General features: G+C 44.3%; 1 protein-coding gene and 1 long non-coding RNA gene across 2 annotated transcripts in view; one reads left to right on the top strand and one right to left on the bottom strand.

The window, feature by feature from the left end:
• Window positions 1-7,838: 7,838 nt before the first annotated feature.
• On the bottom strand, window positions 7,839-11,829 carry LOC143440450 (uncharacterized). Its single transcript, XR_013108139.1, has 2 exons — window positions 11,690-11,829; window positions 7,839-9,377 (listed from the first exon to the last, which is right to left on the bottom strand). It is a non-coding gene; the product is annotated as an uncharacterized LOC143440450 (long non-coding RNA).
• Window positions 11,830-11,980: 151 nt separating this feature from the next.
• The window catches only part of Map1b (microtubule associated protein 1B), a 96,199-nt gene continuing 80,244 nt past the window's right edge, over window positions 11,981-27,935 (top strand). The window contains exons 1-2 of the mRNA XM_076927273.1: window positions 11,981-12,242; window positions 20,361-20,462. Coding sequence (XP_076783388.1) covers window positions 12,059-12,242; window positions 20,361-20,462 — 286 coding nt within the window. The 5' untranslated portion in view covers window positions 11,981-12,058. The remainder of the gene's footprint in view (window positions 12,243-20,360; window positions 20,463-27,935) is intronic.

Raw genomic sequence — 27,935 nt, 5'->3', positions numbered from 1 at the left:
AGTTGTTGAAGCCCCAGCCAGTCTAGCCAAATGGATGGACTTCAGGTTCAGTGAGAGACTCTGTCTCAAAAACCGAAAAGGAAAGTGATCAAAGAAAGCCACAAGGAATTACCTCTGGACCCTGCGCACCCCCATGCACATCTGCATGTGTATCTGCAAGCACATGTGCACCTACAACCAACACACACACACACACACACACACACACACACACACACACACAGCGACTAAAATCGTAGAGATACTATTTATTATTATCTATAAACACTGGAACAAATAAGGTTGAAAACTTCTCGTATGTTGAGAAGCAGCCCAGTTGTCTGCTACCGCTAGAGTACACAGTGACACAAACTCTAAAGGAGTCAAGTGTTCAACATCTTTCAATATTACAAATGTGCTTCCCATGACTCAGCAATTTCTGAAGCATTTCCGCCCTGCAGAGAGAAATGCCATAGGCTGCACTGTTGTTTGTGTTGTCTGATTTGTTCTTAACGACAGCACTGCTATTTTAGATTGGGAATCATCAAGACAGCCACAATGCAGTAAGACTTACACACACAAAGGAACTCTGTGTTGTTCAGAGGCAACAGGGATGCCTGTTCTTCATGATGAGGATGAGGGTGTGTGGAGAAGCACCCCAGCAATGTGAAGGACAAATTGTTCAGCTCACTGTCATTTCTTCCTATATAAATAGAAGGAGAGAACCATCAGCTATCTTCAGGGGTGAGTTCCGTGTGTTCCTGCTGGCTGGTTTTGCACACTCTGTCCCTTCATGGGGGTTGTCCTCTGTCTATGTCTGTTACAAAAAACAAACAAACAAATAAAAAATACCAAACCATTCTTCTTGGGCAATTTTAAATATTTCTTCCTGATACCCTTTTAATGAATATTTCTGTAAAATAGTAGAATGCTAAGGTTTGGAGAAAGATATATCCTAAAAACTCGTAAGTAGAAAACTTTCTTCCTTATAAGGTTGGTTGAACTAGGAAGCTCACATCGGTCAGAAATGGACCAAAACACAAAGCCCAACACAGAGAGGAAACATTTGCAACACGCGCCGAGTTCCTTTGTGTATGTAAATCTTACTGCCTCATGTTTTGACGACTCCCAATCTAAAACCATGCACCTCCTCCTACAACTTACTTATCCAGATGCATTGAGATCCCTGCGATCAAACCAATAGTTCAGCCAAGCATCTTCTGCTACATAGTGAGTTCTAAGCCAGCCTAGGTTGCATCAAATCCTATCTCAAAAACAAAACAGGCCAGCCAGATGGCTCAGCAGGTAGAGGTACATGGTACCAAACCGACTTGAGTTCAATGCCCAGCACCCACAGTGTAGGAGGAAAAAAAACACCTCTTGAAAGTGTGTGCCATGGCACCCTCACCCCCCACCCCTCTAGTGGTATACATACACACATGTAAAATTTAGGAAGTTATCAAAAACAAGACAATAACAACACAAGAAGCTGGCGATCCAAAAGGAAGAACAGAGAGACATATTAAAGAACACGTGTTTAATTAATAAAAGGGAAGAAATGTGATTTAAAAGATTCATAGGTGAGGGCAAATAAAAACTCTCGATTTTTTTTTATGAGTATATTTATCTGTTACGACTCATACTGTGGTTTGGGAGAAGAGGTGGTGATGTGGCAGGAGCTCGGCAGCTGACTTCCCTTGAGTCTCTTGACAGGAGGAGGCCGCCCATGTTAAGATGAAGTAGCACATTTAACGTATCTGTTCTATTCCAGCCATCAGTGCCCAAGGAGCCGAACCCTCATAGACACATGGCCATTGTCATGTCAGTTAGAAGAAAGCAGAGATCTGCTGAAGATGGAGGAAGAAAGAATGGTGGACAAATCAGACTGTGGCTTCCTGTGCAGGAGTTTCGTAAGTGAGGCCGACCTTCACATATCTGAAGAAAGCTTCAAAAAAGAAATGCTATTTAAAAAAAAAAACATTGTAAAATATTATTGACTAAGGGGAGGAGCTGTGTCTATGCATGTATAAATGTGCAAATGTGTGTGCACAGCTCTATACACGTATGTGTGCATACATACATACATGTATATGTGTGTGTAAACACACACACACACAACAGTGCTCTATCCAGTTGTGAGGTTTTACGTTGACCATTCGCATACCGTTAAAGAAGACTGGCCAGTTCATGCAGCTAAAAGGGATTTTACCACAGTTGCCTCATGAGGATACATCCCCTCCACCACCACCACCACCACCCCCCCACCCCCTTGCATTTTACCAAAAGAAGAGGCACTTTCCCAGGCAAGCATGATTGAATGTGAGTGAGTGTAAGCTACTTCTCTGTAGCTGAGGTTATGAGCACTGAAGTTACAGAAGTACCCGTAGAGAGAATGCAACTGGGCCACAGAGAGCAGTAGCCCTGCCAATGACGCAGCACAGAATGCTATTCAATTTGTCTCTAATAGCTTGTACATTATAAATCATTTCCCTAATTTCTTTGTTTCTTCCCAAACTTTGCTGTTTTCCACAGCGGGCAGGCTTAGACTTTGGGAAGGCAAATTACTGCTGGGCAAACACAGGCTATGTCCTCACTGCTAAAAGCGGCCTTGAGTTACATTCTAGAATCATCCCAAACTTAAATAATGTTTGTATTCATTCTTTAAGAATTTCATCCACTATGTTTCGATAATATTTTTTTCCTTCTTCCAACTGTTTCCAGCTCCTCCCTCCCTCACCTTTCTACTCACTCAGCTTTGTAGTCGTTCTTTCTTAAAAACTCAAAACAGCAACAAACCTCCACATTATCAAGTGCTTAGCATGTGGGTGGGAATTAACTCAAGGCCATGCAGTCAACACTTTGCACAGTGACACAACCCACAGATGCCACCATTTTTTTTTTTTTTTTTTTCATCAGAGAAGCTTTTCCACTACTAAATGTACACAGACCCTACTTGGGGTACTAGGAGCACTGAAGTGAGCTGGTATGTATTTGCGTGTGTGTGTGCAGGTTTGGTGCATGTGTGCGTGCGTGCGTGCGTGCGTGCGTGCGTGTGTGTGTGTGTGTGTGTGTTTCTCGGGAGCCATCTGAAGTAAAGACATGGCCTTCACCCACCCTAGAGAGCCACCCACACAGAGTCTGTGGAGAAGACAAACATTTTAGAAATCACTCATATAGGTGATAGATTAAGTACTAACTGAGGCTTAGTGATCAAGTGCATATAAAAAGGTTAGTTGGAAAGGCTTCCCCACAGAAGTGATGGCAGAGGCAACATCTGTAGAATCAAGCCATATTAACTAGAAGAGGTGAGCTAGCCAGTGCCAGGCAAAGAGGTCTACACCGGGAGGAAGGAAAAGCTCAACAGGGGCCAGGGTGGCTGAGGCGGAAAGACAAGCGCAAAGCTGGACTACAGGTTGCCCAGGGGAAATAATCAGGGGCTAGAGTTTTTCTGGGGATCCTTGTAGGCCATGTTAAGAGGTTTGGTCTTGGGCTAGGCATATTGGCACAGGCCTTTAATCTTAGCACTTGGGAGGTAGAGGCAGGTGGATCTCGGAGTCTGAGGTCAGCCTGGTCTACACCAAGGTTACGTAGTGAGATTCTGTCTCAAAACCAACAAAACCCAACACACCAGAACAAAAGAAAAGAAAGAAGAAGAGGAGGGGGGGAGGAGGAGAAGAAGAGAAGGAAGAGGAGAAGGAGGAGGAATAAGAGGATAAGGAGGGATAGTAGTAGTTTGGTCTTTATTCTAAAGACAATATGAGATTTCAAGAGGAGTGGAGTAAAATGACCAATCAGGTAAATCAGGTAAGATCATTCTCCTTGTGCTGTGTGGATCACAGACTGGCTGAGGGTCAGAGTATACATGTGGGAGCCAACCAGGTGACCCTGTTGTTACAAAGGGAGAGAACAATGCCAATAATTACTGTGATGACTGTTAGCTTCACAGGATTTAGAAACCCTTTGAAAGCCATCTTTGGTTGGCATGTCTGTATGACATTTTCACCTAGGCTTAACTAAACAGAGAAGACCCATCTTGAACATGGGTCAGCATCTTCTCACAGGCAAGGTCCTAAAACGAAGAAAAAGGAAAACGGAAGAAGCTGACCAGAGTGTGAGCAATCCCTTCTCTCTCCTTCCTCACTGCGGACACAAGGCCAGCTATCTCAGGCCTCCACAGCTAGGACTGATCTTTTCCCCATGCTTTCCCCAGCAGGAGAGACTGTCCCCTCAAACGGTGAGCCAAAATGAAGTCCTTCCTTCCTCAAGTTGCTTTTGTTGAAGGAAGAAGAAAAGTAACTGATACAAATATTGTTTATAATATAAATCAAGTTAGAGATAGCTCAAATGTCCAGCAACAATGGATTCATCAGTAACTTATATATAAACCTAATGGGTTACTCTGTAGCAATAAAAAAGAATGAGTTATATACATATATGCATATACCTCATTCATATATATACATATATGCATACACACATGCATATATACATACACACATATATATGTATATATATATATATATACATATATATATATATATGAAATTCACACCAGGATATATTATTAGGTAGTATGCATTTATGGGTTTATTGTTGTTTTATTTGTTTGTTTGTTTTTGTTTGCTGTGTCATTGGCAGGGCTACTGACCTCTGTGACCTTGGACTTCTGTTTCTCTTCCTCCTACCTTCCAAGAGCTAGGATCAAATCCAGGGCCTCACTTCTGGTAGGGGAGCACTCTACCAACGAGGCTGCCTCAAGACCTCTGATAGAGAGCTTAGATCTCCCCAAAAAGAAACAAAAATCTCCAGAGACAGAGAAGTATTCAGTAACGAAGTATTCATGCACCCAGCAAAATTAAAAAAAAAAAATTTCACTTTGTGAAACTCTTGAAGACAAATGTTTCTTCAACAAAAACATTATAAGGAGGCCTAGATCCAGCCTGTGTATAAGCTAAGTATGCACTTGGCCAAGGAGCTACACCCTCAGTCCTGTATTTGATTGCCTAAATAAACTCAGGCAATCAGGGTTGGGGTGGGGTGGGAGGGTAGGTGAGGTGGAGGGTGAAGTGGGTAGATAGGTAGAGCCCCTCTAAGGAAAGTCATGGAGCATGGTAGAGGGGTTATAAGTAGAGACTGAAGTCATCTGGAAACAAATTGTCTTATAAATTTTGACCTTGAAATCATATATTTATAATTATAAAGCAAAATTAAATTTAAAATTCAACTCAGAAATACTGCAAATGAAACCAATGAATCTATGTATTGAGTTAATGGCATCATCCTATAAAAAGGAATTAATTAATTAGACTGCATAAAACTGTATGCCTTGGGGAGATAGCTATTGAAAAAAGAAATTGCCAGAAGAAATTGCAAGCTGCTTTCAGTAATCCTATTGATATTGGTATCTTGCTACTATCCCGACAGTGTGGAGTTCACAACGATGGAAAGCACAAAGGGATGACCATTCCAGGGTCTGAGGGCTGAGTGTTTCAGTTTTCTACTGTGATACGTGCTAAAAACAAAAACAACTGCAAACAATATTTAAATGGTCTTTTAGTAACCATACAGTTGCCAAAAGTGTTGTATCTTTAAATCTATAGCTACTATGTGTATAAGGCAAAGAGGAGGTGCTTGCTGCTCTAATCTTGTCCTTGTCGTCTTTGAGAATTGAAATCCCAGGTGTAGGATCAAGATGAAGAACAAGCAGACCCCTGCAGCCTTGATCTGTGTTAGTGTCGACCCTTAGTGTCTTTCATCTTTAAAAAAAAAAAATAGATCCTTTATATATGTTTACTGAAAGTGAGGACCAAGATGGTCAAAATTATTCTCTCTAAGTCCTATTTCTAATTAAGCAGTGTGGGCTCCTTAGAGAGACAGATAAATCCAGGTTCTGAGGATGATACAAGGTAAGGGGGTGGAGTACTCTGTAGACTGCTAGGCGGGAGAAATGAATATCAGTAAGAACAATAGCTCTACGGTAGATTTTAATTAATTAATTTTTTAGTTATTCATTTTACGTCCTGTTCACTGCCCCTCCCTCCTAGTCACCGCCTCTCACAATCCTTCTCTCTCCTCCTTTCTCCCCAGTCCCCTTCTCCTCTGAGCCAGTGCCCCCCCCCCCCCCTTTATCCCCCAACCCTGGCATTTCAAGTCTCTTCAAGGCTAGGCACTTCCTCTGCCAGTGAGGCCAGACAAGGCAGCCCACTTAGAGGAGCATATCCCACAGACAGGCAACAGCTTTTGGGATAGCTGCTGCTCCAGTTGTTGGAGACCCACATGAAGACCAAGCTGCACATCTGCTACATGTGTGCATGGAGGCCTAGATCCAGCCCATGTATAATCTTTGGTTGGTGGTTCAGTCTCTGAGAGCCCCAAGGGTCCAGGTTAGTTGACTCTGTTGGTCTTCCTATGGAGTTCCTATCCCCTTTTGGGGTCAGGGGACGCAATCCTTTCTTCTATTCTTCCATAAGAGTCCCCAAGCTCCACCCACTGTTTGGCTGTAGGGTATGCCTCTGACTGACTCAGTTAGTGGGTGGGGCCTCTCAGAGGACAGCCATGCTACTAGACTTCTGTCTGCAAGCATAACAGCGTATCATTAATAGTGTTAGGGATTGGTGCTTGCCCATGGGATGGGTCTCAAGTTGGGCCAGCTATTGGTCGGCCATTCCCTGCTCCGTTTCCAATTCTTGCATTTCTTGTAGACAAGATAAGCTTTGGGTCAAAAGTTTTGTGGGTGGGTTGGTGTCCCTATTGCTCCACTGGAGTTCCTGCCTGGCCACAGGAGGCAGCCTCCCAGGCATCAACGGTAGACCTTAATGAGAGAAAAATACCAGTTGCTTTGGAAGAATGGTACAGAATGAACAATGTTGAAAATTAGTAAAGAAGGAGCCATGTGTTTGTCCTTTGCCCCGCTTTTCTATATAAACTGTACCTTAGGCTAACCAACTGACAAGGTGAGGGCTCTCCTAATGTCTTCTTGCTGTCAAATAATAATAAAATACTGTAATATTAGAATTTTCACAGTCCTGTTTTGTTTTCTGAGACAGGGTTTCTCTGTGTAGCCCTGGCTGTCCTAGAACTCACTTTTTAGAATAGGCTGGCCTTAAACTCACTGAGATCTGCCTGCCTCTACCTCCTAAGTGCTGGGACTAAAGGTGTGCACCCCCAACCACCTGACAGAGTTTTCAAATTCTTAATAAATAATGAATTAGGTAATGACCTAATGAAAATCATAAAATGAAGTCATTATCATCTATGAAATAGAGTTGAAAAAAAACCAAACAATCAAATCTGGTCAATTTTTTAATTAATTAACTGACTTAGAGACAAGTGTCTCATATAGCTCAAGCTAGCCTCCAACTTGCTACCCAGCTGAGGATGACCTTGGACTTCTGTTTCTCTTCCTCCTACCTTCCAAGAGCTAGGATCAAATCCAGGGCCTCACCTCTGGTAGGGGAGCAGCACTCTACCAATGAGGCTGCCTCAAGACCTCTGATAGAGAGCTTAGATCTCCCCAAAAAGAAACAAAAATCTCCAGAGACAGAGAAGTATTCAGTAACGAAGTATTCATGCACCCAGCAAAATTCAGACTTTGTGAAACTCTTGAAGACAAATGTTTCTTCAACAAAAACATTATAAAGAAGGTAAGAAACATTGGGGAACACAGAGTAAAGATTAACAATGGGAACAGGGTGTGGTGGCAAAATCCTTTAATCCCTGCACTCTGGAGGCAGATGCAATCAGATCTCTGTGAGTTCAAGGCCAGCCCTGGTCTACATGGTGACCTCCAGGACAACCAGGGCTATGTAGAAAGACCCTGTCTCAAAACAAACAAACAAACAAACAAACGCAACAAACAATTGGTTGATTTAAATTTAAATATATAGTACCTATTTTGACCTTGACTTAAACAAGTAAAGTATTAAAAACATCATTCCTAATCATTATAATCTTACATTAACTTGTCTAATTTATACATGTTTGAAATTGCCTATACTAAATGGTAAGTAACAATAAAGCATCAATTAATCTGTCTTGACTGCTTACTACATATATAAAAGACATTTTTAAGTATTTGTTTAAACCTTGGGTAGGGATGGAACCTTAATCAGCCAGAGTGCCTGCCTACCAGGCGCACAGCCCTGGGTTTCATCCCCAGCATGGCAACAACAAATGACCCCAACCCTTATCTGGCCCCACGTCCAGGAGGCTGGTACTCATTGCCACTACATACAAGAAGAGACCAGGACAGAGTGCTTAAGAACCCTGCCCAAAGTCACACAGCTAATAAATCATGACTTCAGGGAGTGTCAGTGGACTACAGGCCCCCAATTCATCGCCAACGTGTCTGGATGAAGGAGACTTTTACACCAGAGTTCTTTTTTTTTTAACCTATATATAGTATCTCTCATAATGTCGAGGACTAGGGCTGTAATAATGGATCGAAGTGGATGGTTGAGGAGACGTCTAGAAGGTGAAAGTGAGACTCGGCAGACTCCACATAGCGCTGGCTGCACTTGCAGAGCTGGCTGCACGTGCGGGGAAGGGTCCCAGGTCTGTGGGTTTCCACCTTGCAGTATGGAATAGACGGTGCTACTGTTCAATGGAACAGATATGTGAGCTCAGCTCTAGAAGGTAAAGATGCTTCCGGCCTGGAACCTAAGCAGTTTGCAGAGCCTTTGGGGTACTCAGGTGTAGTCAACAAATAGCTGCTGGTGGTAAGGGCAGGCTTCTTTATGGGTGCGTTTTTTTTTCTTTTTTTTCTTTTTACAACTGTCTCCTTTGTCTTGGGTGTGGGGACTTTTCTAATTTAGAAGAGGGGCTGACCCTATTGGGTTTCATTTTTGTTTTTCTCCCAGAAGTGTTGGTGGAGGGGTCACCTGAACATTTTGTAAGGCTATTTTTACTCCATTGTCTAAGGAAGTAGGGGTGGGGGTGTCATTTATTCAGCCTTGATGCTTATGTTGTTCCTCTGCTAGGCTAAGCGCTTCTGAAGTCTATGCTTTACTCTTCCCTCACACAGTAGCAAAGATCCAGTTCCTCCCTCTCCTGCAACAAAGGGACTGGACATAAAAAAGAGCCAAGTTAGTTGACTTCACGTAAAGTAGCCATTGCTAGTCTGCGTTCTGACATTATGTCCCTGGACTGCAAAGGGTGGGCGAAGAATGGAATGGTTCCTGGTCACGGCTTTCTTGGAGAGAGCGCCACAGGGAAGAAGCTCTGTCTTCTATTGCATTTTATTTAATTAATTAACTAATGTGGATGGAGGTCAGAGGACAATGATGGTAGTCTGTTCTCTCCTCTCATTGTGTGGGTTCTGGGATTGAACTTCGTACGTCCCCAGGCTTGGCAGCAAGTACCTTCATCTCACTGGCTTCTTGCATCTTTTATCCAACAATCTATTGCAAGATATGGAACAATTCAGTTAGGTGTTTGGATATTGCAGTGCGTCTCTATTTTTTTTTTTATCTTAGATAGTACACACCCCAGGCTCAGTCTTGAGCATATAGTTACAGTATGTAGTAGAAATTTAATTATTATCTTATTTTCATTCTGTATATTTACAGGGCTGCCCCCTATTTATTTGTGACATGAACTTCCTTGAACACAAAAACATGGACTTCTTTTCCAAAATAAATTTAAGGAGGTAAAGGAACACTGATATCAACTTGATTAACTTGATTGGGTTGGAAGACATCTAAGTTATTAGTGAAGCACAGCTCTGGATATGTCTGTTAAGGTGTTTCCAGAGAGGATTAGCTAATGGGATAAGACCCACCCTGAATGTAGGCAGCAGCACCTCATAGGCTGGGCCCAGATAGAATGAAGGAGAAGCATCTTTGCTTCCTGGCTGCGAGGAGGTGAACAGCCCTTCCACTGCACAGCTCCTCCACCACAATGTCGTGCCCTACCTCAGGACCAAAGAAATGGAGGCAACAAAGCATGGTCTGAAACTTAAGCAGCTGTGGGCAGAAATCCCATCTTCCCACCCCCAAACAATCTCTCCACAAGAATTTGTGACACAAAGTAACATAAACACCTGTATACGTAAAGGACTAATGGTGGTTCAGAGAAACGGAGGAAAACTCACTAGATGAAGCCATTCTGATGGCTGATCTCCAGAAGGATGCTCTTCACCTCCTCACCTCCACCACGGATCATCCTGATGTCCTTTCCTAAGAGTAAACTGGATGTCCTATTTAAACTTGGTCAGTTGTGACCAAGTCTCTGCAGCAAGCTCGTTGCAGACCCCTAGTGTCAAAGGTCAGACATTATCCTTAGTCACCACTGGTCAGACTAGTGCAGTCTTTGGCGGCTCACCCATGCCTTCTAGCCAGGTTTCAAGAAAGAAACGGAGCAAAAAGGCCTAGGATAAGTAAATCATGGGAGTCAACACCTGAGACACTGGGTCATTGTAAAAGACTCACAATAGGTTTTGTTTGTTTGTTTTGTTTTGTTTTAAACACAGTCTTATGCATCCAGGCTGATCCTGAACTCATCCGCCAAGAATGACCTTGAACTTCTGATCCTCCTTGTCTGCTCCACCTGAGTGCTGGAACTACATCGCTCAGTCCTTATGGTGCTGGCATGGGTCTGAAGTCTACCAGCTGAGCTATAGCCCCTCCAGTTGGTGTTTTAAAACTAGTATATACTCCAGTGTTAAAGGTATATTGACTAGTATACACTGAACTATTATTTAGTATGTTATATTAAATATAAATTAAAACTAGTATATACTCCAATATTAGTTATATTAGATGAAGATAAAAGGCTATTTTCCCATTCCATCTAATTCCATCTATTTTGTCCCCTAAAACGACTCCCAGTTTTTATGATGATAAGGTGTTGGCCCTACTCTTCTCTCCTAATACAGAAATGTATTCATTAGATTTATGAGAAATGAATGTTTACGATGGCCTTTAGAAACATTATTATAAGTTCTTCTAAATATAGACAGAGGCTATAAAAACTCCCAAAGCTACATGCATCTTAAAAGACATCATTGTCACACAAAATAATTTTGCCTGTGTATCCCCCAAGGAACTGAAAAGCACATTATAGTCGCTGTAACCCTGCTGGGCAGAGACAGTATCTTCTCTATTCTTTGTTATGCTTGATGCTATCTGTTCAGCATATTAAGAAAAGAAATCTGTATCTAGCATAATATGTCGGCTTCTTCTCATTCATTTCCCATGAGCACCAAAGGCCAGTTCTTTTTCAGCATTAGTCTTCCCAGACTAGACTCCATAGTCTGAACAAATTAGGCTTAGATCTTGGAAAGTCTCTTTTAAGCGAAGGTGATAAGTATTCCTGATTATTTATTTATATATATATATATATATATATATATATATATATATACAAATATGCCTTTCTATGTCTACAAGGTCAAGAAGACAGGTTTGTGTTCTTGGGCGGGGTACCCTCAACCCAGCGCCCACTGTGTGTGACTGCAGCAGCTGCTCAAATTCTGACTTCACGTGCATGGGACACAGGCACAGGCCTGAAGATGTACAATCATCTCAAGACATACTCCCGCTCTGAAACAGGAAGTCATCCCCACGACCCGGTACAGCCAGCTTGATGGTTTGGGGCAAGGAAGGTGTGTGTATGTAAGGGTGGTGTTGCAGGACCCCTCGGGGCTGCAGCAGAGTTCTTTGGGTCCCCCAGAGCCTGGCTCCTGGCCCTGCCCAGACCATTGTCCACACACCTCGTCCTTCCAGCTTCCGGGCCGCCGGCGAAATGATTTGCTGCAGATGACATCAGCCCTGGGCTAAAGGCTGGAGGAGTGGAGGCAGCCACCACGAGGACGTGCCGGGTGGTCCTTTCCTCCTCCTCTTCCTCCCAGGCTCCTAGCCTAGTCTCCATATAAACGGCACCGCCTCCCCGGCCTCTCACTCCCGGCTCCTCTCTTCCGCGCAGGGAGAGGGCGGAGGGGGAGGCGACGCGCGCCGGGAGGAGGGGGGACGCAGGGGGCGGAGCAGAGACAGCACCTTCGGAGATAATCCTTTCTCCTGCCGCAGAGCAGAGGAGCGGCGGGAGAGGAACACTTCTCCCAGGCTTTAGCAGAGCCGGCAGGATGGCGACCGTGGTGGTGGAAGCCACCGAGCCGGAGCCATCGGGCAGCATCGGCAACCCGGCGGCGTCCACCTCGCCCAGCCTGTCGCACCGCTTCCTAGACAGCAAGTTCTACTTGCTGGTGGTGGTCGGCGAGACGGTGACCGAAGAGCACCTGAGGCGTGCCATCGGCAACATCGAGCTGGGTAAGCGGTCCCGAGGCCCCCCAGGGGCGTGAGCGGAGAGACGCGCCAGCACGACCCCACCCAGGGCGCGACGGCCACCTTGTTCTCCCGCACGCCCCGCACCCACGCCTCTCCTGGCCACCTCCCACACTCCATCTGGACTCTTTTTCTGAGCTAATTTCTAAATTATTTTATTTGAGACCTAGAAAGAGGATCTTTATAATAGCCCTGAGGGATGGGTCACCTGGCTGGGTCCCTGGCTACCGCCGACTTGGCCACCTCCTCTCGTGCTCAGTGAAATGCAGGTGTCAGCGGAGCGGAGGCCATAATAAAACCGCAACCTCAGGAGGAGAAAGGGTGGGGTGAACCTAGCAAAGCCTCTTCTTTCAGCTCCGCTCTCTCCCTAGCCAAGGGCTGGGACCCAACTCCCTTTACCCGATAACCTGGGGTCAAAACACCATGTGCCAAGGCCCACATAGGAATCGTCTTTATCACAGTCACCTCGTGCTCCCCGCCCCCGACACACACACACACACACACACACACACACACACACACACACACACACACACCCTCTGAGAACGGAGAATGCCTTTTCAGACTTAAAACTTATCGATCCTTTCTTTCCTGGGAATGACTAGGCTAGTCCTAGGGCCACGCCCGGTCCCCCCCCCCCCCCCCAGCCCCCAAGGATACAGGCATGGAACCCGTCTACACTCTGTTTCTAGACGAAGCCCGACCTCGCTCCTGCCCCTGAGGTCCTGGCTGCAGCTTTCAGAAAGGACAATGGGACCCCAGGTTGCGGGGGTGAGCTTCTTTGAAAAGTCGCAGCTTCAGGAGCCATAACTTGAATGGGAGGAGGGGGTGGCAGGGTAGGGCCAGCTCCTGGGCTGCTGCGCGCACCAGGAACGGGCTCTGCGGTAGCGGAATAGCGGTTCCCGGGGAGCCCTGGGCGGGGCTGGGAGGGTCCGGGAGGGCACAGCCTTGGGCGGGCAACGATCGGCCCGCCCTTCAGCCCCACCCGGCCTGCCGCAGTGCCCGCGCTGGACAGCCGCACCTGCCCCCGCACTGCGGCGCCCCCGGCTGGCACGGAGCTCGCTCTGCCTGAGCCTTGCGCCCACCTTTGGCTGTAAGCGGTTTTGTTGCGCTCCCCAACCCCCGGGTGGGCAGCTCTAGCCTCTGCCTTATTCCGCCCCCCCCTCGGCATCCCTCCCTTCACTTCATCCCTGGCAGAAGTCCCCGGGTCCGGGTACAGCTCCAGCCTCTATTCTCTTGGGGTGGTGCTGAAACGTTTCTGCCAGGAGACACCGGCTGGTGGGCGTGGTGCAGTCCGCACTGCGGTCTCTACGGCAGCCCGAGGCGGACAAAGGGCGTTCACGCAGCCCTCTTTTCCCTCTCCCTCCCACATGCCAATAAGAGATGGATGAAATGATTTTGGTTTAGATGAATAAACAAATAAACAAAAGCTTGTCACCTGCCTCTGCATTTGGAAATGGCCACTTGTCCCCAGAACAAAAGGCTTCAGGGTGGGGACTGGAGTTGCAGACCCGGTTCTTTTGTTTAACTTTAAAGCACAGATTTTCCCTTTCAGCTTAAAAGGAAAGAAAAAAAAAAGTGAGCAGAAAGCCTGTCGTGATTTTTCATCTGGGAGGTGAGGGGAAGATCAAGAATAAGAGATTTCAGAAGTGGAATGTTTTTTTCTGAACGTCTCAGTAATCCTTCATTTTCAGACTACGGGTTTTTGATCTGTTCCTCAAACTTGGTTTATTTGAACGTTTTTCTCCTTGGAAAAACTCACAAGTATTGGCTTTGGGTGTGGCTGTTATGAGAATTAATGGCTAGGTGTTTTAAAATCATTTTTAATTTAATATTTCTGGGAAATAATCCATTAAGTAGTGCTTTTTCATCTCCAGAATTTTCAGAATCACCCATTGTGGTGCCAGGAGAGGAATCATCACGCCCATTTTTAGAGCTTGCGGACAAACGTGAGGGAGGAAGAGTGAGGGACAGACTCAAGGTCACGGAGCAAAGCAGGGACAGGAGAACCGGTACCGCAGTGTCACTACTTGCGTGATCTGGTCTAGATGGGAGTGCCAGCAGGCTAACATCACAGATTCAGCAGGCAGTTTTCCCGACCTTGTCTTTAACAAGTCATCTGCTCATGGGCACCTCTCGGTGCAGGGAGGAGGCTCAGCCATCACCTTGCCACCACATTTATCTTCCCACTTTGTTACTGGGTTTGAGCCTTTCCTTCGGTGTTCCGGTCAAGGGTTTACTCAAGTCTCTTTCTGTTAGAGGAAAAAATAGATGCAGCCAAGGGATTCTGTGCTGTACGTCCTGGCTTTGCTAGAATTTACTCCTAAATTTCTTAACACTAGAAAGAAAGGAAAAGAGAGAGAGAGAGAGAGAGAGAGAGAGAGAGAGAGAGAGAGAGAGGAAGAAGGAAAGAAAGAAAAAAGAAAGAGAGAGAAAGAAAGCATTTGAGAGAGAGGAAAAGGCACAACCCATAGAGGAACAGCTCACTGAATTGTCACAAAGTGAGGACACCTGTGTTGTCCAGCTAAGAAACAGCCATTTACTAGAATCCCAGAAGTCACCCCACCCACCAACCCTAATGTTCATTTTTGCAATCACCATGCTTTTCTGATTTTTAATCCCCTAATTTGGTCAGGTTTTTTTTCTTTTTTTCTTTCTATTTTCTTTTTTTTTGGGGGGTGTGTGTGATGGGCATGGATTTCTGAAATGGTTATATCGATCTCATTAGGAATCAACCAAGTGTGTGAGCAGAGCCATTCCCTCCAGGGGAGTAACAGATGCTGCTGGTCCCCCAGAGAGTGCTCTCCTGAGTCCCGGGGTCTCCGATGCAGCTCACTCTGCCCGGGTTTCAAGGATAAGTGAAAATCCTGCTTCTCCAGTTTTTCAGCGGGTCTGAGATGACTTAGCAACAGGGCAGGCAGGCTCTGTTTCCTTGGCAGGGCCCATGGCTGCTTCAGCTGGCAGATCCCAGCTGGGCCTCCTCCAGAGGTCACTATGGTGCCACTGCTATTGTTGCTGGTGCCTGCAGGCTATGTTGTGTGAAGCAAGAAGAAGCTGCACCAGGAGGCTCAAGCTCTGATTGTGAGCTCCCTGAGGGCTGGGAAAACAGCTTCTCTCATCTGTTAGCCTTTCTTATTTCCTCTCCCTTTCCCATTCAAACTGAGGCACTGTGTAGCTGGAGACCCTGGAGTCTGGCATATCTGCCTTCTGATTGATCACCCAGAGCACTCAGGAAAGGAAATAATAAATAAATAAATAAATAAATAAATAAATAAATAAATAAATAAATGTAGATTTCTACAGAGGGATGGTAGATAATGCAGCAAACCAACAGGCCTGAAACACCCCAGTGTGGATGCTTAGCGCTTCTTGAGACCAAGGAAGAAAAATGCTCACTCTTATTTGCTCAGCTGTATTTCAAAAGCACAGAGTCAGGGTTGATCATTTCTTCTCCAGAGCTTCAAACAACAGCACTCACTTGCACTGGTTCAGCTACAGTTATATAGAACTTGATCCCAAACTATCAGGGGCACCACCAACTGATTCATTTGTCCCTTCCTAATTGTCCCCAATGTGGAGGGAGCTTGATATCCTTATTCTTAGCAAAATGCTGGCATCTGAGTATATTTTAATATCTCGACTCTATACAACAATACCCATCAGACTGAAATTTAAAGCATGGTACAATGAATTTTCATCAGTTCGTACCATTCTTTCTAAAGAAACCAAGCCATCTAATGGATGTTAAGTGTCAGTCTGATGCTTTCAATTACGATGAGAAGGCCACTGTTCCTCTAGGTGATATGGGAAATAAGCAAGATGTGCTTATGAGAAGATAGACAAGTATGATGTCCACTGCCTTGGGTCTTTAGATGTGAGTTAAGCTGGTTACATTGTAATAGTCTGATGCCACTTTACTGAATATGTTCTATCCAAAATTGTAAGCAAGAAGATGAAGAACCCAGAAAGGTTTGGGGATTTAATTTTCATTTTCTTCGAGCAAAGAAAAAAAAAAAGTGAAAACCATATATGGTTGGAGACAAAGAGATGCTAGAATGTGTTACATTTATTATATTCATCTTCACACTTCCAAAGTCAGGAGGCAGATGGGTTTTTGCTTGTGCTGCCTAATTGGTGTTACCACTAAGGGCTCTGTGAGCCTAGCTGAGACACAAGCTAGTCAGTCCTCAAAAGGAAGGTCATTACATCAATGCCGTGTTGTGAATCTTGTAAATTACTTTTAAAAGTAATTTCTAACTTTTAGATTCAGAAATACATGTTTATAGATGACTATTTGCTTTTATTCTAAGATGATATCTAAGACTTGAGGGGTTGTTTTTCTTTTCTTTTCTTTTTTTTTTTGCCAATGCTCTAAAATGGTGCACTGTCCATGTAAGATATCGTTTGCATTACTCACGAATATACGACAAACATTAAATTACTGGCTTTGTTAAAGAGAAAAGCAAACCAAAGGTTAGGTCAGAGGAAAGCTGGGAAATCTTTTCTCTAAAAAGCCTCTTAGCATTTTCCTTTTAGCCGCTTCTCTGGTTTATGCTTCTATCCTAGGTTCAAGTTACCTTCTAGTGTCGTTTTCCAAACAGAATCATAGGATTATAGGCTGACCATTCAGATACTTATAAGAAATATTCAAAAGCCCATTGAAGAAAATAACTTGTCAAAGTAGCTGTCACATGTGTAGAATGTCCGAGCATCAACGTGCATGGTGTGGTCCATTCATTTTCCTTTCTTTGGTCTGCTGCTTCTATTAGAAAAATGCAGTTTTCATCCACTAAAGGAGAGGTGCTCTTTGGTTTTATTAAGTAAAATGCTCCTACAAGATCAGGGTATGCTTTGCATAATCCAGCTGGAAGACCCAGGATATGATACACGTCTTCCTTCTTCACCCCGATTAGCTGTGAAATACTCTTCCCCTTCCTTTTCCCTCTGTTAAAAACCATGTGCATGCCTTCTTCTTTGTGCATCACTACCACATGGGGTGAGAGAAATGAAAAGAAAAGACGGTCTGATGCTTCCTGTCCACCTGGGAGGAACATAGGACAGTGCCTGCCTCCCAGGGCGGAGCCAGGATCCTGGAGCAGCATCCAGAGCCCGATACCCCCTTGAACCTAGCCAGGCATTTGAAACACAGGTTTACTACCTCCAGCTGCTCCAGTTGTTAGCCCCTGGGTAATCCAGGAAGGATTACCTATATATAGGATCCTCTTAGATGGCTACAAAATCAAAGCCTCAACTTGCCCTTAGAAATAGAGACTACTCAGAAAAGGGGATGAGGAATATACAGAATGTTCTCCCCGATTCAGAATCTCCTTCAGAACCTCTTAACAACACCCAGGTATTCCCTCTCTGGCTGCAGAGTCCAGAGGAAGAATGTGGAAAGGGTTTATCAACATCAGGGGCTCCAGCTTTGGCTCTCAGTTAGGAAGGAAGGGGAGATATGGAAACACAGTCAAGAGCAGTCAATCTTCACTGCGAATGTCCCTCTTTACTAGCAATATCCAACATAAGGGACCAACTCATTACTAAGTGTTTTATTTCTAAAACGGATAAGGCTCCAAGGTGTTCATTCCCAACTAAAGTAACCAAGGAGTCTATATATTCTTTATTTTATAAACCAAAGCACCAATTGTACATCCTTAAGAAATATTTTGACTGGAAATTGCTCTCTTAGAAAGAGAAAACCTTGAATTTTTTTTTTCTTTCATTGGCAGTTTACACACCGGAAGTTATTTTTACCAACTGTCTACTGGTTTAAGAAAGAAAGTAAAAAAAAATCAAGTTAATGGATTTTTTTAAAGTTTAGCATTTTTCTGTTGTCAGATCATAAATGTAAAAGACATAAATGAATATAAAATGAACAATTCACCACTGGCGTCGTGACAAGGGGGAAAAAAATCAGCGCAAGAGCAAGCGGGTGCCCAACCCCAGACAAAGTCATTCAAATAATGCAGCCATTTAGGCGTTACTTAGAACAAAGATGGAAAAATAGTATGAATTTAATTTAAATACATATGTCTCATTATTAACTTATTGACCTGGCTTGACAAGCCAGGAGACAAAATGGAGCTCTGTCAACCGTCCCAATTAAGCCACTCCGACAGGAACTCAATGGCTTTGCGCACGAGGCTAGTATAGAGTGTATATGTTGAAGTAAAATATTCTAATGAATTCAGACCTCTCAACCTGTCAAGCTCTGTGGGGAACAAAAAGAAACCATTTATCATTTCTCCACTAAAAAGACCCACAAACTCTCAACATGCCTCTCTTGTTAAAATTTAAATATTCCATTAGCACAAATGCAAACTGAGGCCATTTAATGTTTCCAGGGAGACTCATAAAATTTTCCCTTATAATTTAGCCTCTCCTTAGGAACGTTAACTCTCTCTCATCTGAATCTTCCCCGCTATTCCTGTGAGAAATTCTCCCTCTGTCTAAGGGGCACATGGCTGTTTGAGAAGGTTCCTCTGATGGAAAAGGTCTTTGTCCACTAATCTAGAAGCTCGGGCATCAGAGTTAGAGTTTATAGGCCACCTGTACTAGTGAGAGCAAGTTCTGGGCTGGTTTGGCCATGTGGTAAGACCCTGTCTCAAAATAAATAAAAAATAAATAAATAAATAAATAAATAAATAAATATGAGAAAAAAGAGAGAGAAAATGAATTTGAAGATATCTTTTCCTGTATAGTAAACTGAGCTCTACAATCTTTTAAAGGATCTATATCTAATATATCTTTAATCAAACTATGGCACATAGTTAAGATATGTGCTATACATATTTATTATGTATATGTATATACATATATACAGGGGTAAATGGAGGCATACATGAGAGTTTACAGGTGGGTTTCATGCACTGTCATGTAAACCCTCTAGGCTGCTGACACAAATACTAATCAATCAATGTTGATCCATTGATCACCGGACTTTCGGTTAGAGATAGTTTTCTTGCAGATATACACCTAAGGGCTCAAGCCTCTCTCTTAGGAGTTTGATAATAAATATTTGTTGGCTCAGAAAGTGGTTCCTGGCAGTCGGGGCTGTTCACACCAGGGTTCAGTCCTGGTGCTGTGTACTGACTCCATCCTGAGCAGTCTAAGCACATACACATGAGTACACATGCATTTGAACACGCATGCACATACATGTGAACACCACACATACACAGATGTTGTCTGGGTTTCTGAGACTCACAGTTTTCCTGGCCTCTGTCCAGGGTTCTCATAACTTGATGTTCTTCGTGTTCCCTCTGAGACATCTCCTTTGGGTTGAGAAGGGAGAGGGGGGAGTACAGAAGAGATGGAGGAGGTATGGTCAGTACTGGAAACCACAATCATTCTGATTCTTGACTGTGGGTTACTCTGGTCCTTGATTTCTCCTTCCAGGCTAATGCAAGGAAGTTCATGCCCACTCCAAAACTACCAGAGTTTTATCAAGTATTAAAAGTCCTCCTGGATTAAAAAAAAAAATCAGTATAATTCAACAATTGTGAATGAAAAGTGCTCCCTGACCAACTGAGTAAATAAATTAAATTGACTAATAGGACCCCTAGGCCAAACTTTCGGTTCCACCTGCTTATCAAAGACCACACAATTTGGGACTGATATTGGGAGGGGGAGTTAAGAAACCAGTGAACGGGAGAAATCACACACCCACACTGCAAGAAGCATCCTCTGGAAAACAAAGATCGAGGCTTGAATGGCAGCTGTCCATCCTACCTGCATCTGACACTGGCCACTTAGTGGTGGCATTGGAAGAAGCTGGTAGTAGACTGGGGCCTGTTAGCCAGAACTGCCATTTTCTGTGCCTTCTGCCTGCCTTGAGTCTGTCATTTCCTAGTAACTGTTTGCTTTCCAGCCTGAAGCTCTGCTGCATGTACGTTTTAGGAGGGGCGGAACTCCAGGCTCACAGTCAGTTCTCCCTCCCTTGTGTCCCAAGGGAGGGGTCTTTCCTTTCCCATTTGTGAGCATCCACCGATAGCCAAGGAACCCAACAGAGAAAGGCCTGAGAAACGTCCATGGGGATGCTTTCCAAACCACTCTGAGATGACTCACGGGAAGCCTGCCAACTGTCTTCCTTTTCCTCCACAGGGATCCGATCATGGGACACAAACCTGATCGAGTGCAACTTGGACCAAGAACTCAAACTTTTCGTATCTCGACACTCCGCAAGATTCTCTCCTGAAGTTCCAGGTGAGTCTTCTGTTCAGTGTTAGCCTAGCTCCTGACAGGATGAGGGAAGTGGCGGTTGGCTGGGAAATTTCCTCTCATGGTTAGAAGGTTCTTTGTATTTATGTCAATGGCTTTAACCAGCAGCTACAACCTGAAAAAGTGGAATTTAAGTGATCACCATGTGGATTATTTATGGTGTGGGTTCTTCAGAGAGGTTGTAAAGTCCAGCTTATTTCCCTTTGGGTTTCAATGTACTCTGACCTCAAGGGATTACAGACTACTTCAGTATCAATTCTACTCAAAGCTCTGAGTACAGATTGGGTGCTCCTACGATCCTCCACCTCCCTTCTCTAGAAAGAGAAAGGGTACATGGTGTTTCAGGCACAAAGAAAGAGAAAGGATACATGGTGTTTCGGACACAAAGAAAGGGAAAGGATACATGGTGTTTCAGACACAAAAGATGTTTTCAGCTCCTTAGTGTGGGGAAAAACCTGATGGTCCAAGCTGCCGTGAAAACAGCCTTGCTTTCAGAATAAGAGACGCAAAGGTAAGGACACAAACGTTGGTCATATGTAAAGCTGTTCCCTCCGTGAAGATGTGCCCGCCCACATCTCTGGGCTTTGGTGATGGTTTATGCAGATTCATCTCTTCCTCCTTTTTTGAGCTATGCATTTCTGCCATCTGGTTCCATTCGGGCAGAATAAGAGCAGTTTCTGGCTCCTGAACTCTCTAAACTCAGGTGTGTCTCTCAAAATGGTTACCATTGAAATAATACTACATTTTATTTCTTGACTATCACTTGAATCTTATATAAAATCAAGAGTTTCCTGGCTATATGCTGCTTTTCTCTGAGTTCGTCTCTCTTCCATGACTAGACTGTATTCCACTACCCCGTGTGCACTGAGAGTCAAAACCGCTTGTATGAAATGTAAATGCCTTCAGGAGTCACTCTTAACTTGGTAATATGGCTATGGCACTTCCCCCTGCTTTTTCCTTTTGACTTTGAGAATAGAATAAAACCCATCCATTCCAGTGACCCTCTACTGTAGCTTTCCAGCAGAGAACTGAAGGTGTTACTAAAAAACGTAGAGAAGATGGTGGATGAGGTGGGTGTGGTTTGGGGGGAGGGGAGGTTATCTAGGGACCATCAGCACATAATTTGATAAAGGCTAGGTACGGCTTAAGGTGTTCGCTCTGGTCATTGTGTTTTATTTTTCTGTCTTGCAAATCTCTGTAACCATCTCACAGAAGATAAGCGCCCTCTGCCAACAAGTGTGTTTGTTCCAACAAGTAAACGCCAAGTTTCTGTCACTTCTCTGGAGGTCGTTCTGGCTTTCTGTTTTGTAAGACCTTTTTTTTTTTTTCTTTCTTTCTTTTACACACATGTGGCTTTCATTGTATACGTTTCATATTTGGATTGCCTTCCTAGGATGACAAATGTGTATTGCAAAATGAAAGGTTGGAAAAAAAATTTGCTGAAGAATTAACTCTTTCCAGGCTAAAGGCTTGGAGATTAGAAAGAGAAATCTCTCTCAATTGCCATGTTAGCCTGATACACCCTGTTCCTCCCTCCTCTTGCTTTAAGAGTGGGTCACCTATCTAGCAATGCCAGTGCAGTGTTCAGTGCTGGTTTGGGGACTGCCTTCTGGGCATACAGCATCCTTAGCATTCTAGCCAGCTGCAGAGTGGGTTAATGTTAGGACTGTCCCTCTCGAGGCTGCACAGGCTCCAGCTTCCCTCTGAGCAGAGCTGAGGCAGTGGCGCCCCTGTGGAGCCATGAAGTTTCCTAAGTGAGACTGTACTAAGTATTCTAAGTATTTACATAAGATAAATGTAAAAGGTTTGAGATCAGAAAATTCTTGGATGCTGGAGATTTGGGGGTTTGGGACATTTGCATCTCTAGCCCCCAAATTCAAAATCTTTAATCCAAAACCTAGAGCTTGTTGCTAACAAAACCCTCAACCTGGCATCGACAAAAGCTCAATTCAGTGCCAGTCTTGGGTGTGCTGTGGAAAGAGGTCAGAGGGTAAGGACCCAGACTGGGGTGGATGGAGATTGTAAGACGATCCTTTGGTGAAGTTTCTTGAACATGCTGGAGAATTCCAAGTGTGTTCAAGTCTAGTGGTCTCTTCCCCACTCGCTTGAAACGCAGTAAAAAGCATGTTGTGTCTCTCACCCCGGTTACAGTGGAACCAGCGGAATTGCCCTCATTTAGAGTTTCAAGAATCTAAGTCTACTTAGAGAGAGGGAATCAAATGAATGATAGAGTCCATAAAAACAACAGAGCTATTGAGTCCCTTTAAAACTATTTAAATGAAAGCTAGCACGTGCCATACACTGTGAAGACGAGTCATGACCTTTGTCACACTTCTCTTCTTGGAAGGCATAAAGTCCTGTACCCTAGGCATCAAACGGGTCCCTCCCCCTGCCCCCGCCCTCATTGGTTGGTTGATTTTGTCTGGTAAGTTTATAGTTAGCCGCATTACAGTAGGATATTGGTTATCCTCTGAGACTCGGAAGACAAGGGCTCAGATGGTAATCAGATCTGCTGTATGTTCATGTCGGTTGTTATTTCTTTTGTTATTTTTAGGAATCAGAAGTCATATAGGAAGAATTGATGGGGCAAACCATGTACATGGAGCTAACTCTCATGCTAGTTTAGACTTTGTACTGTGGCTTTGGAGTTCACTGGGAGGCCAATCAGGTCTCACTCAAGATCACTCTGAATAATCATTCCGGACCTGGAATGTAGGTTGCCTTCTGTACATAGGTGGGTTGGCACAGTGTGAGCTCTTCAAAACGTCTGTCCAGAGAACTTGAAATCCTGTAGAACACTACACTATGTGATTTTTAGATTGCTAAGTAACTAAAGTCTATGCCAGTATCTCAAACCAGCTGAGCATGGACTGGCTTTTGAGATCACTCAGAACACTCCTGCTGTGTACCAAGGCCATTCCCTGTGGGATTTTCCCTCATCAAAGCTTTCTGGCCATGTGAGAACTGGACTGATAGGCACAGTAGTCCTGGGAGAACAACCTAGTCTTTCACTCAAGAGAGAGAGCTCTGCAGCTAAGTTTTTGCGACATAGAGCACTATCTCATACGTCCTTCTCTTTCTGAATCCACGCACCATCATAAAGCTTTTGTCCGTGTATATGGTTTTTGTGCCCTAATGATAGTGGACTCCAGTGATTGTTGCAGGTCTCCAGGAGTAAGAATCTACAAAACGTTCTATGGAAGCTCAAGTCAGCGGTGATGCATAGAATTCGACTCACTTTCATTCCTGTTGCTTCTTTCCCAGGTTTAACTGTAGATCTTGGTGCACAGGGGAACTTACCTTCTTCTGAGAGCATAGACAGTATCTCATAATTGCCTGTATTGGGAAGAAAGGAAGAGGGAGAGAGAGAGAGAGAGAGAGAGAGAGAGAGAGAGAGAGAGAGAGAGAGATCCCCAAACAAAGGAAAAGAACACCAGTTTCAATCCTCTTTTTTTTTCACTTTGTCATTTTTCTCTGTTCTTTAAAATGGTTGAAATTTTTGATAAGCCTGTTCCTTGCCATCAGTACAGATTACAATTTACAGATTGTAATCGACAATTACAATACAGTTACAGATTCTGGAGCCAGCTCCCCACATGTGTTCTTAGCCCTATCAAGGGTGTTTTCTGAATGACCTTGGACACTTGGACATTTCATGTCTCAGTTTTTTTTTTTTTTGTTTGTTTGTGAGTCAGAATGCTTTCTTCTGCTTCATAACATTGTCATGAAGACCAGTTGAATAATGTGTGTGGCCACATTGCAGCCTACCTCCTGGGAAACTGAATAGACACGAGTAGCCATCACCCATCTTCACAAGGCAAATCTGCGCGACTTGTGTGTATGGTGATGATTATCGTCTGTGGGAAATATCAAGTTCAGATATGTGGCTGGCTTCCTTCTTGTAATGACTTTTAATTTATAGTAAAGATGATCTTCAGAAGCAGGTGCCACTGGCATTCTCAGAAAGCACGTAGCTCGTCTTTTGTCTGGGGGTGGCAAGAACCTTCTCATTTAGTCGTAACTGTATTTCCAGCCCTGTCCTCAGTTCTTTGGGCAAAATGAAGACAGTGCTAGAGTAGAGTCAGAGAAGAGGTTAGACCATTTGCAACATGGCCTACCATGCCGGAAACAAGGATGGTGATACAGGGTGATAGCCCTAGCTGTCTCCCTTACTGTGATGACCCAGTCCCTGCAAACCTCATCCTCTCCATCCACCGCTGCTTCCTCTTCTCTCTTCAACCCACCAGTGACTATAGTGTCTGCCAATTTTAAGAGACTCACATTTCCTGTGGTTTGCTTTCTTAGTCAGCTGAATAAATAGTACAACTCTGGCGTGTTTTCGTTAGTTTTATTGCTCCTAGCTACTAGAGCACATTCACAAAAAGCCTTCTTTTGTCCGTAACTGATTTTGAAATGTGTATATGGGCGGTTCTGCTTAAGAACGCGTGCCTTTCCTGTAGAGGATGAAAGATAAACAAACCGCAGGTGAGCATCTGTAGGTCTGTGCTAAAAATATCCTTTCCGGAGATTGGTTTAGGTTGGAGAATTAAAACCGGTCCTTTACATTTCAGTCAGGCGAGGCTTTTCCTTCCTTTCACCTCAATGATTTGAGGTCTCATGTCTAACATTTGCCTGCAGAGTTGTAAGAAGAAAAAAAAAATTCGACCATGATCTCGGTTATGCTTTGTCCCATTTCTGTGTCTCCTCATGGGTATCACACAGAGCTATGACTTAGTTGTGTATGCTTAGAGTATATCCACTGCTCTACCGTGGAGAGTCGTGAATGTATTTTTCAGCCTTGCTCTCAGCCTTTAAGCAATAAGGCACATAAATACATCTTCCTGTTGCATTCAAGGGACTGACTTACCATTCAGGGAACCTGTGATTGCAGGTTAGGCAAGGCTCTGTCCGGCTGCTTCCTCTGTCCTACGTACATACTCAGGGTAGGGTCCCTGTCCACACGCCCACATGGCTCCTTTATCCTTTTTCATTATGTCGTTGTCCAAGATGGCAAGAGGCGCTCATTAAAATGACAACCTTATTTTTCATGACATAACCAGACTCACTGAGGGAAATGGCCCCTGCCTGGGAAAGAGTTATTTTATCACAAACCCCTACCCTCCACCAGCCCTCCTCCTCAAGCCTGCCTCGGCTGCTTGCAGGGTGGGCAGCCTGCTTGCTCTCTATTCCTTGCCCCTACCTGCCCCTGTCCTATTGTCCCCTTCCAACCGCAGAGCCCAGACCACAGCACGTAGCCTGCCATTTTCAAAGCAGTCCAAAGCCACACCGTTCAGAGTCCTGTGGAGTCTGTAGCACGAGGCTTGATACCTCCGAGATCTGCTTGCCTCTTCGCTTTGAAATTTCAGTGGCTCTCTATTTTCACACCCTATCACACTAGGTGATTTCCCTCCTTTGGCACAGGTGTGGCCAACATAAAGGAAAAAAACCACCATGTCATTGCTGTGTTCGGGCGCCTTCATCCCCCAGGGAGTTAATGACGGCTTGTTCACACCACCTAGAAATAACTATTCATCTCACTTTTTTTTTTTTAAACCTAAGTTGAAAGGATATTTTAGTCTGCCGACAGTAATGGCTCTCAAGCCGGTCCTAATGGGCACTGTGGAACCACTCCATACGGACCAGCATAGGCAGGACTGTGACAGGAAGTGGGCTGCCTGGGCTCAGGGACGGTGTAAGGGCATGCCAGTAACCGTTCATTAAGTGCAGCTAAGTGCACTCCCGAGCAGCTGCTGTCACTGCTCAGCAAGGGGACATCGCAGGCGGCCTCCATGCATTTTTTCCTTCTTTTCGGGGGGGTTAAAGTGCCGTGATTTTACTCAGGGTCTAAAAACACACAACAGTAGCGAACTGCCAAGGCCCGCAGTCTCACACCTGATTAGAGCCACCTTTGGGGTCTTTTTGGTCCATGTCTGGCATTCGTGGCAATGTGCTGGAAAGACTGGAAGATGAGGGATAGATTAAACACAGACTGAGAGATTGCTTCTTGAATTTCAGGCATGTGGTATTGAGTACCTATTAATAAGCAAAGAGGGGTGAAGGATAATGTGGGAGACGACATCCCTGCTGTTCATAATTTAGATGGAAAGAGACATCATTCCTTTAAAACTCACTGTTACTTTACAGAGAAAGCACTTCCGTAATTTACAAATTGTGTTTGTGAGAAAGAGAGAAGAGATTTTTTTTACTCTATTCCTGAAGACCAGGAGTGAAATGGAAAACTTAACAAGCTCCGTGTTTTGATCTTTCCAACCTGTGATGACAAAGGTTGCCCAGGTACCAGCACTCCGCCCCCAGCAGCAACCCAAGACTCATTAAACGCTACCGTGGCAACCATCAAGTATCTCCAAACATCGTACTCCAGGGCTCACCGGTTTTGTTTTCTCACTGCAGTCTGAGGGTGATGGCTATTGTGTGTGAAGTCATATTTCCTTGGTCCTGGAGACATGTGGGAAAGTAGGGAGTACTTCCCCCCAGGGAGGCACCTTAAAAACGAGCTGCCAACACAAATAAGACAAAAATAATGTGATTTTAATAAACTCTTCCAGGGCTTAAAGGATTGCCTGCACTTAGAAGTAGTGAGACAAATGGTTACAGAAAATAAGACAAAGGGTCAGTATGGGACTTAAAAGAAGTATGTGATTCAAAGCAAACACTCAAAGCCCAGAGTGCACCACACCTCAGTTTAAAAGATTCAGATGGGGCTTGCTGCTGTTGCCACAGGATGTAGAAGGACTGAGATAAAACCTAGCATCCTAAGAACTGCCCTTATTGTCATGGAGGAAAAGCCCTACGTCTGCCCTTTGCTCTTAAGCCCATCTTTCCTTAAGAAAAATGGAATTTTAGTAGTCATGAGAACAGCCACTGTTGAATGTCTGGCCCAAATGCAGAGATTCCTGGGGGAACCTAACAAGGCTAGTGTAAGATGGAGTAGCTACTACTAAGTGTTCAGCATACCACACCTGGCCCTGAGCCCCCGCCTCACAGTGTTGCCTTTGGGTTCCTGAAATTCAGGAAAAAAAAAATCACATTTGGAAAAAAATAAAACAAGAACTGATAGAAAAGATCAAAGATGGGCTATGTCCTGCATGTAGGTGAACAGCACTGATACAGTGAGCAGCTTTGCAGCCATCTTGTGAAGTCTTTACAACATTTTCAAGCTCTTAGCTGGGAGACAGTGCTTGCAAAAGACCAGTGCAAACTGCCAGTTAATTGCACTGGACAGATGCACTGGATGCCTAGTTAGATTAAGGAGTGACTTTCTGCATCTAGAATTCCAAGGAGTTACTCAGTGCAAAATTCAGAATGTTGGTGGTGTAGTTCAGTAGGAAAAGATGTGTGTGTGTGTATGTGTGTGTGTGTGTATGTGTGTGTGTGTGAGAGAGAGAGAGACAGAGACAGAGACAGAGACAGAAGGAGAGAGTTTTATTCTGATCCTGT

The sequence above is a fragment of the Arvicanthis niloticus genome, chromosome 29 (genome assembly GCF_011762505.2).
Source record: "Arvicanthis niloticus isolate mArvNil1 chromosome 29, mArvNil1.pat.X, whole genome shotgun sequence".
NCBI classification, from domain to species: Eukaryota; Metazoa; Chordata; class Mammalia; order Rodentia; family Muridae; genus Arvicanthis; species Arvicanthis niloticus.
The sequence above is the reverse complement of the archived record's forward strand: the minus strand, read 5'-3'. Positions and strand labels throughout refer to the sequence as shown.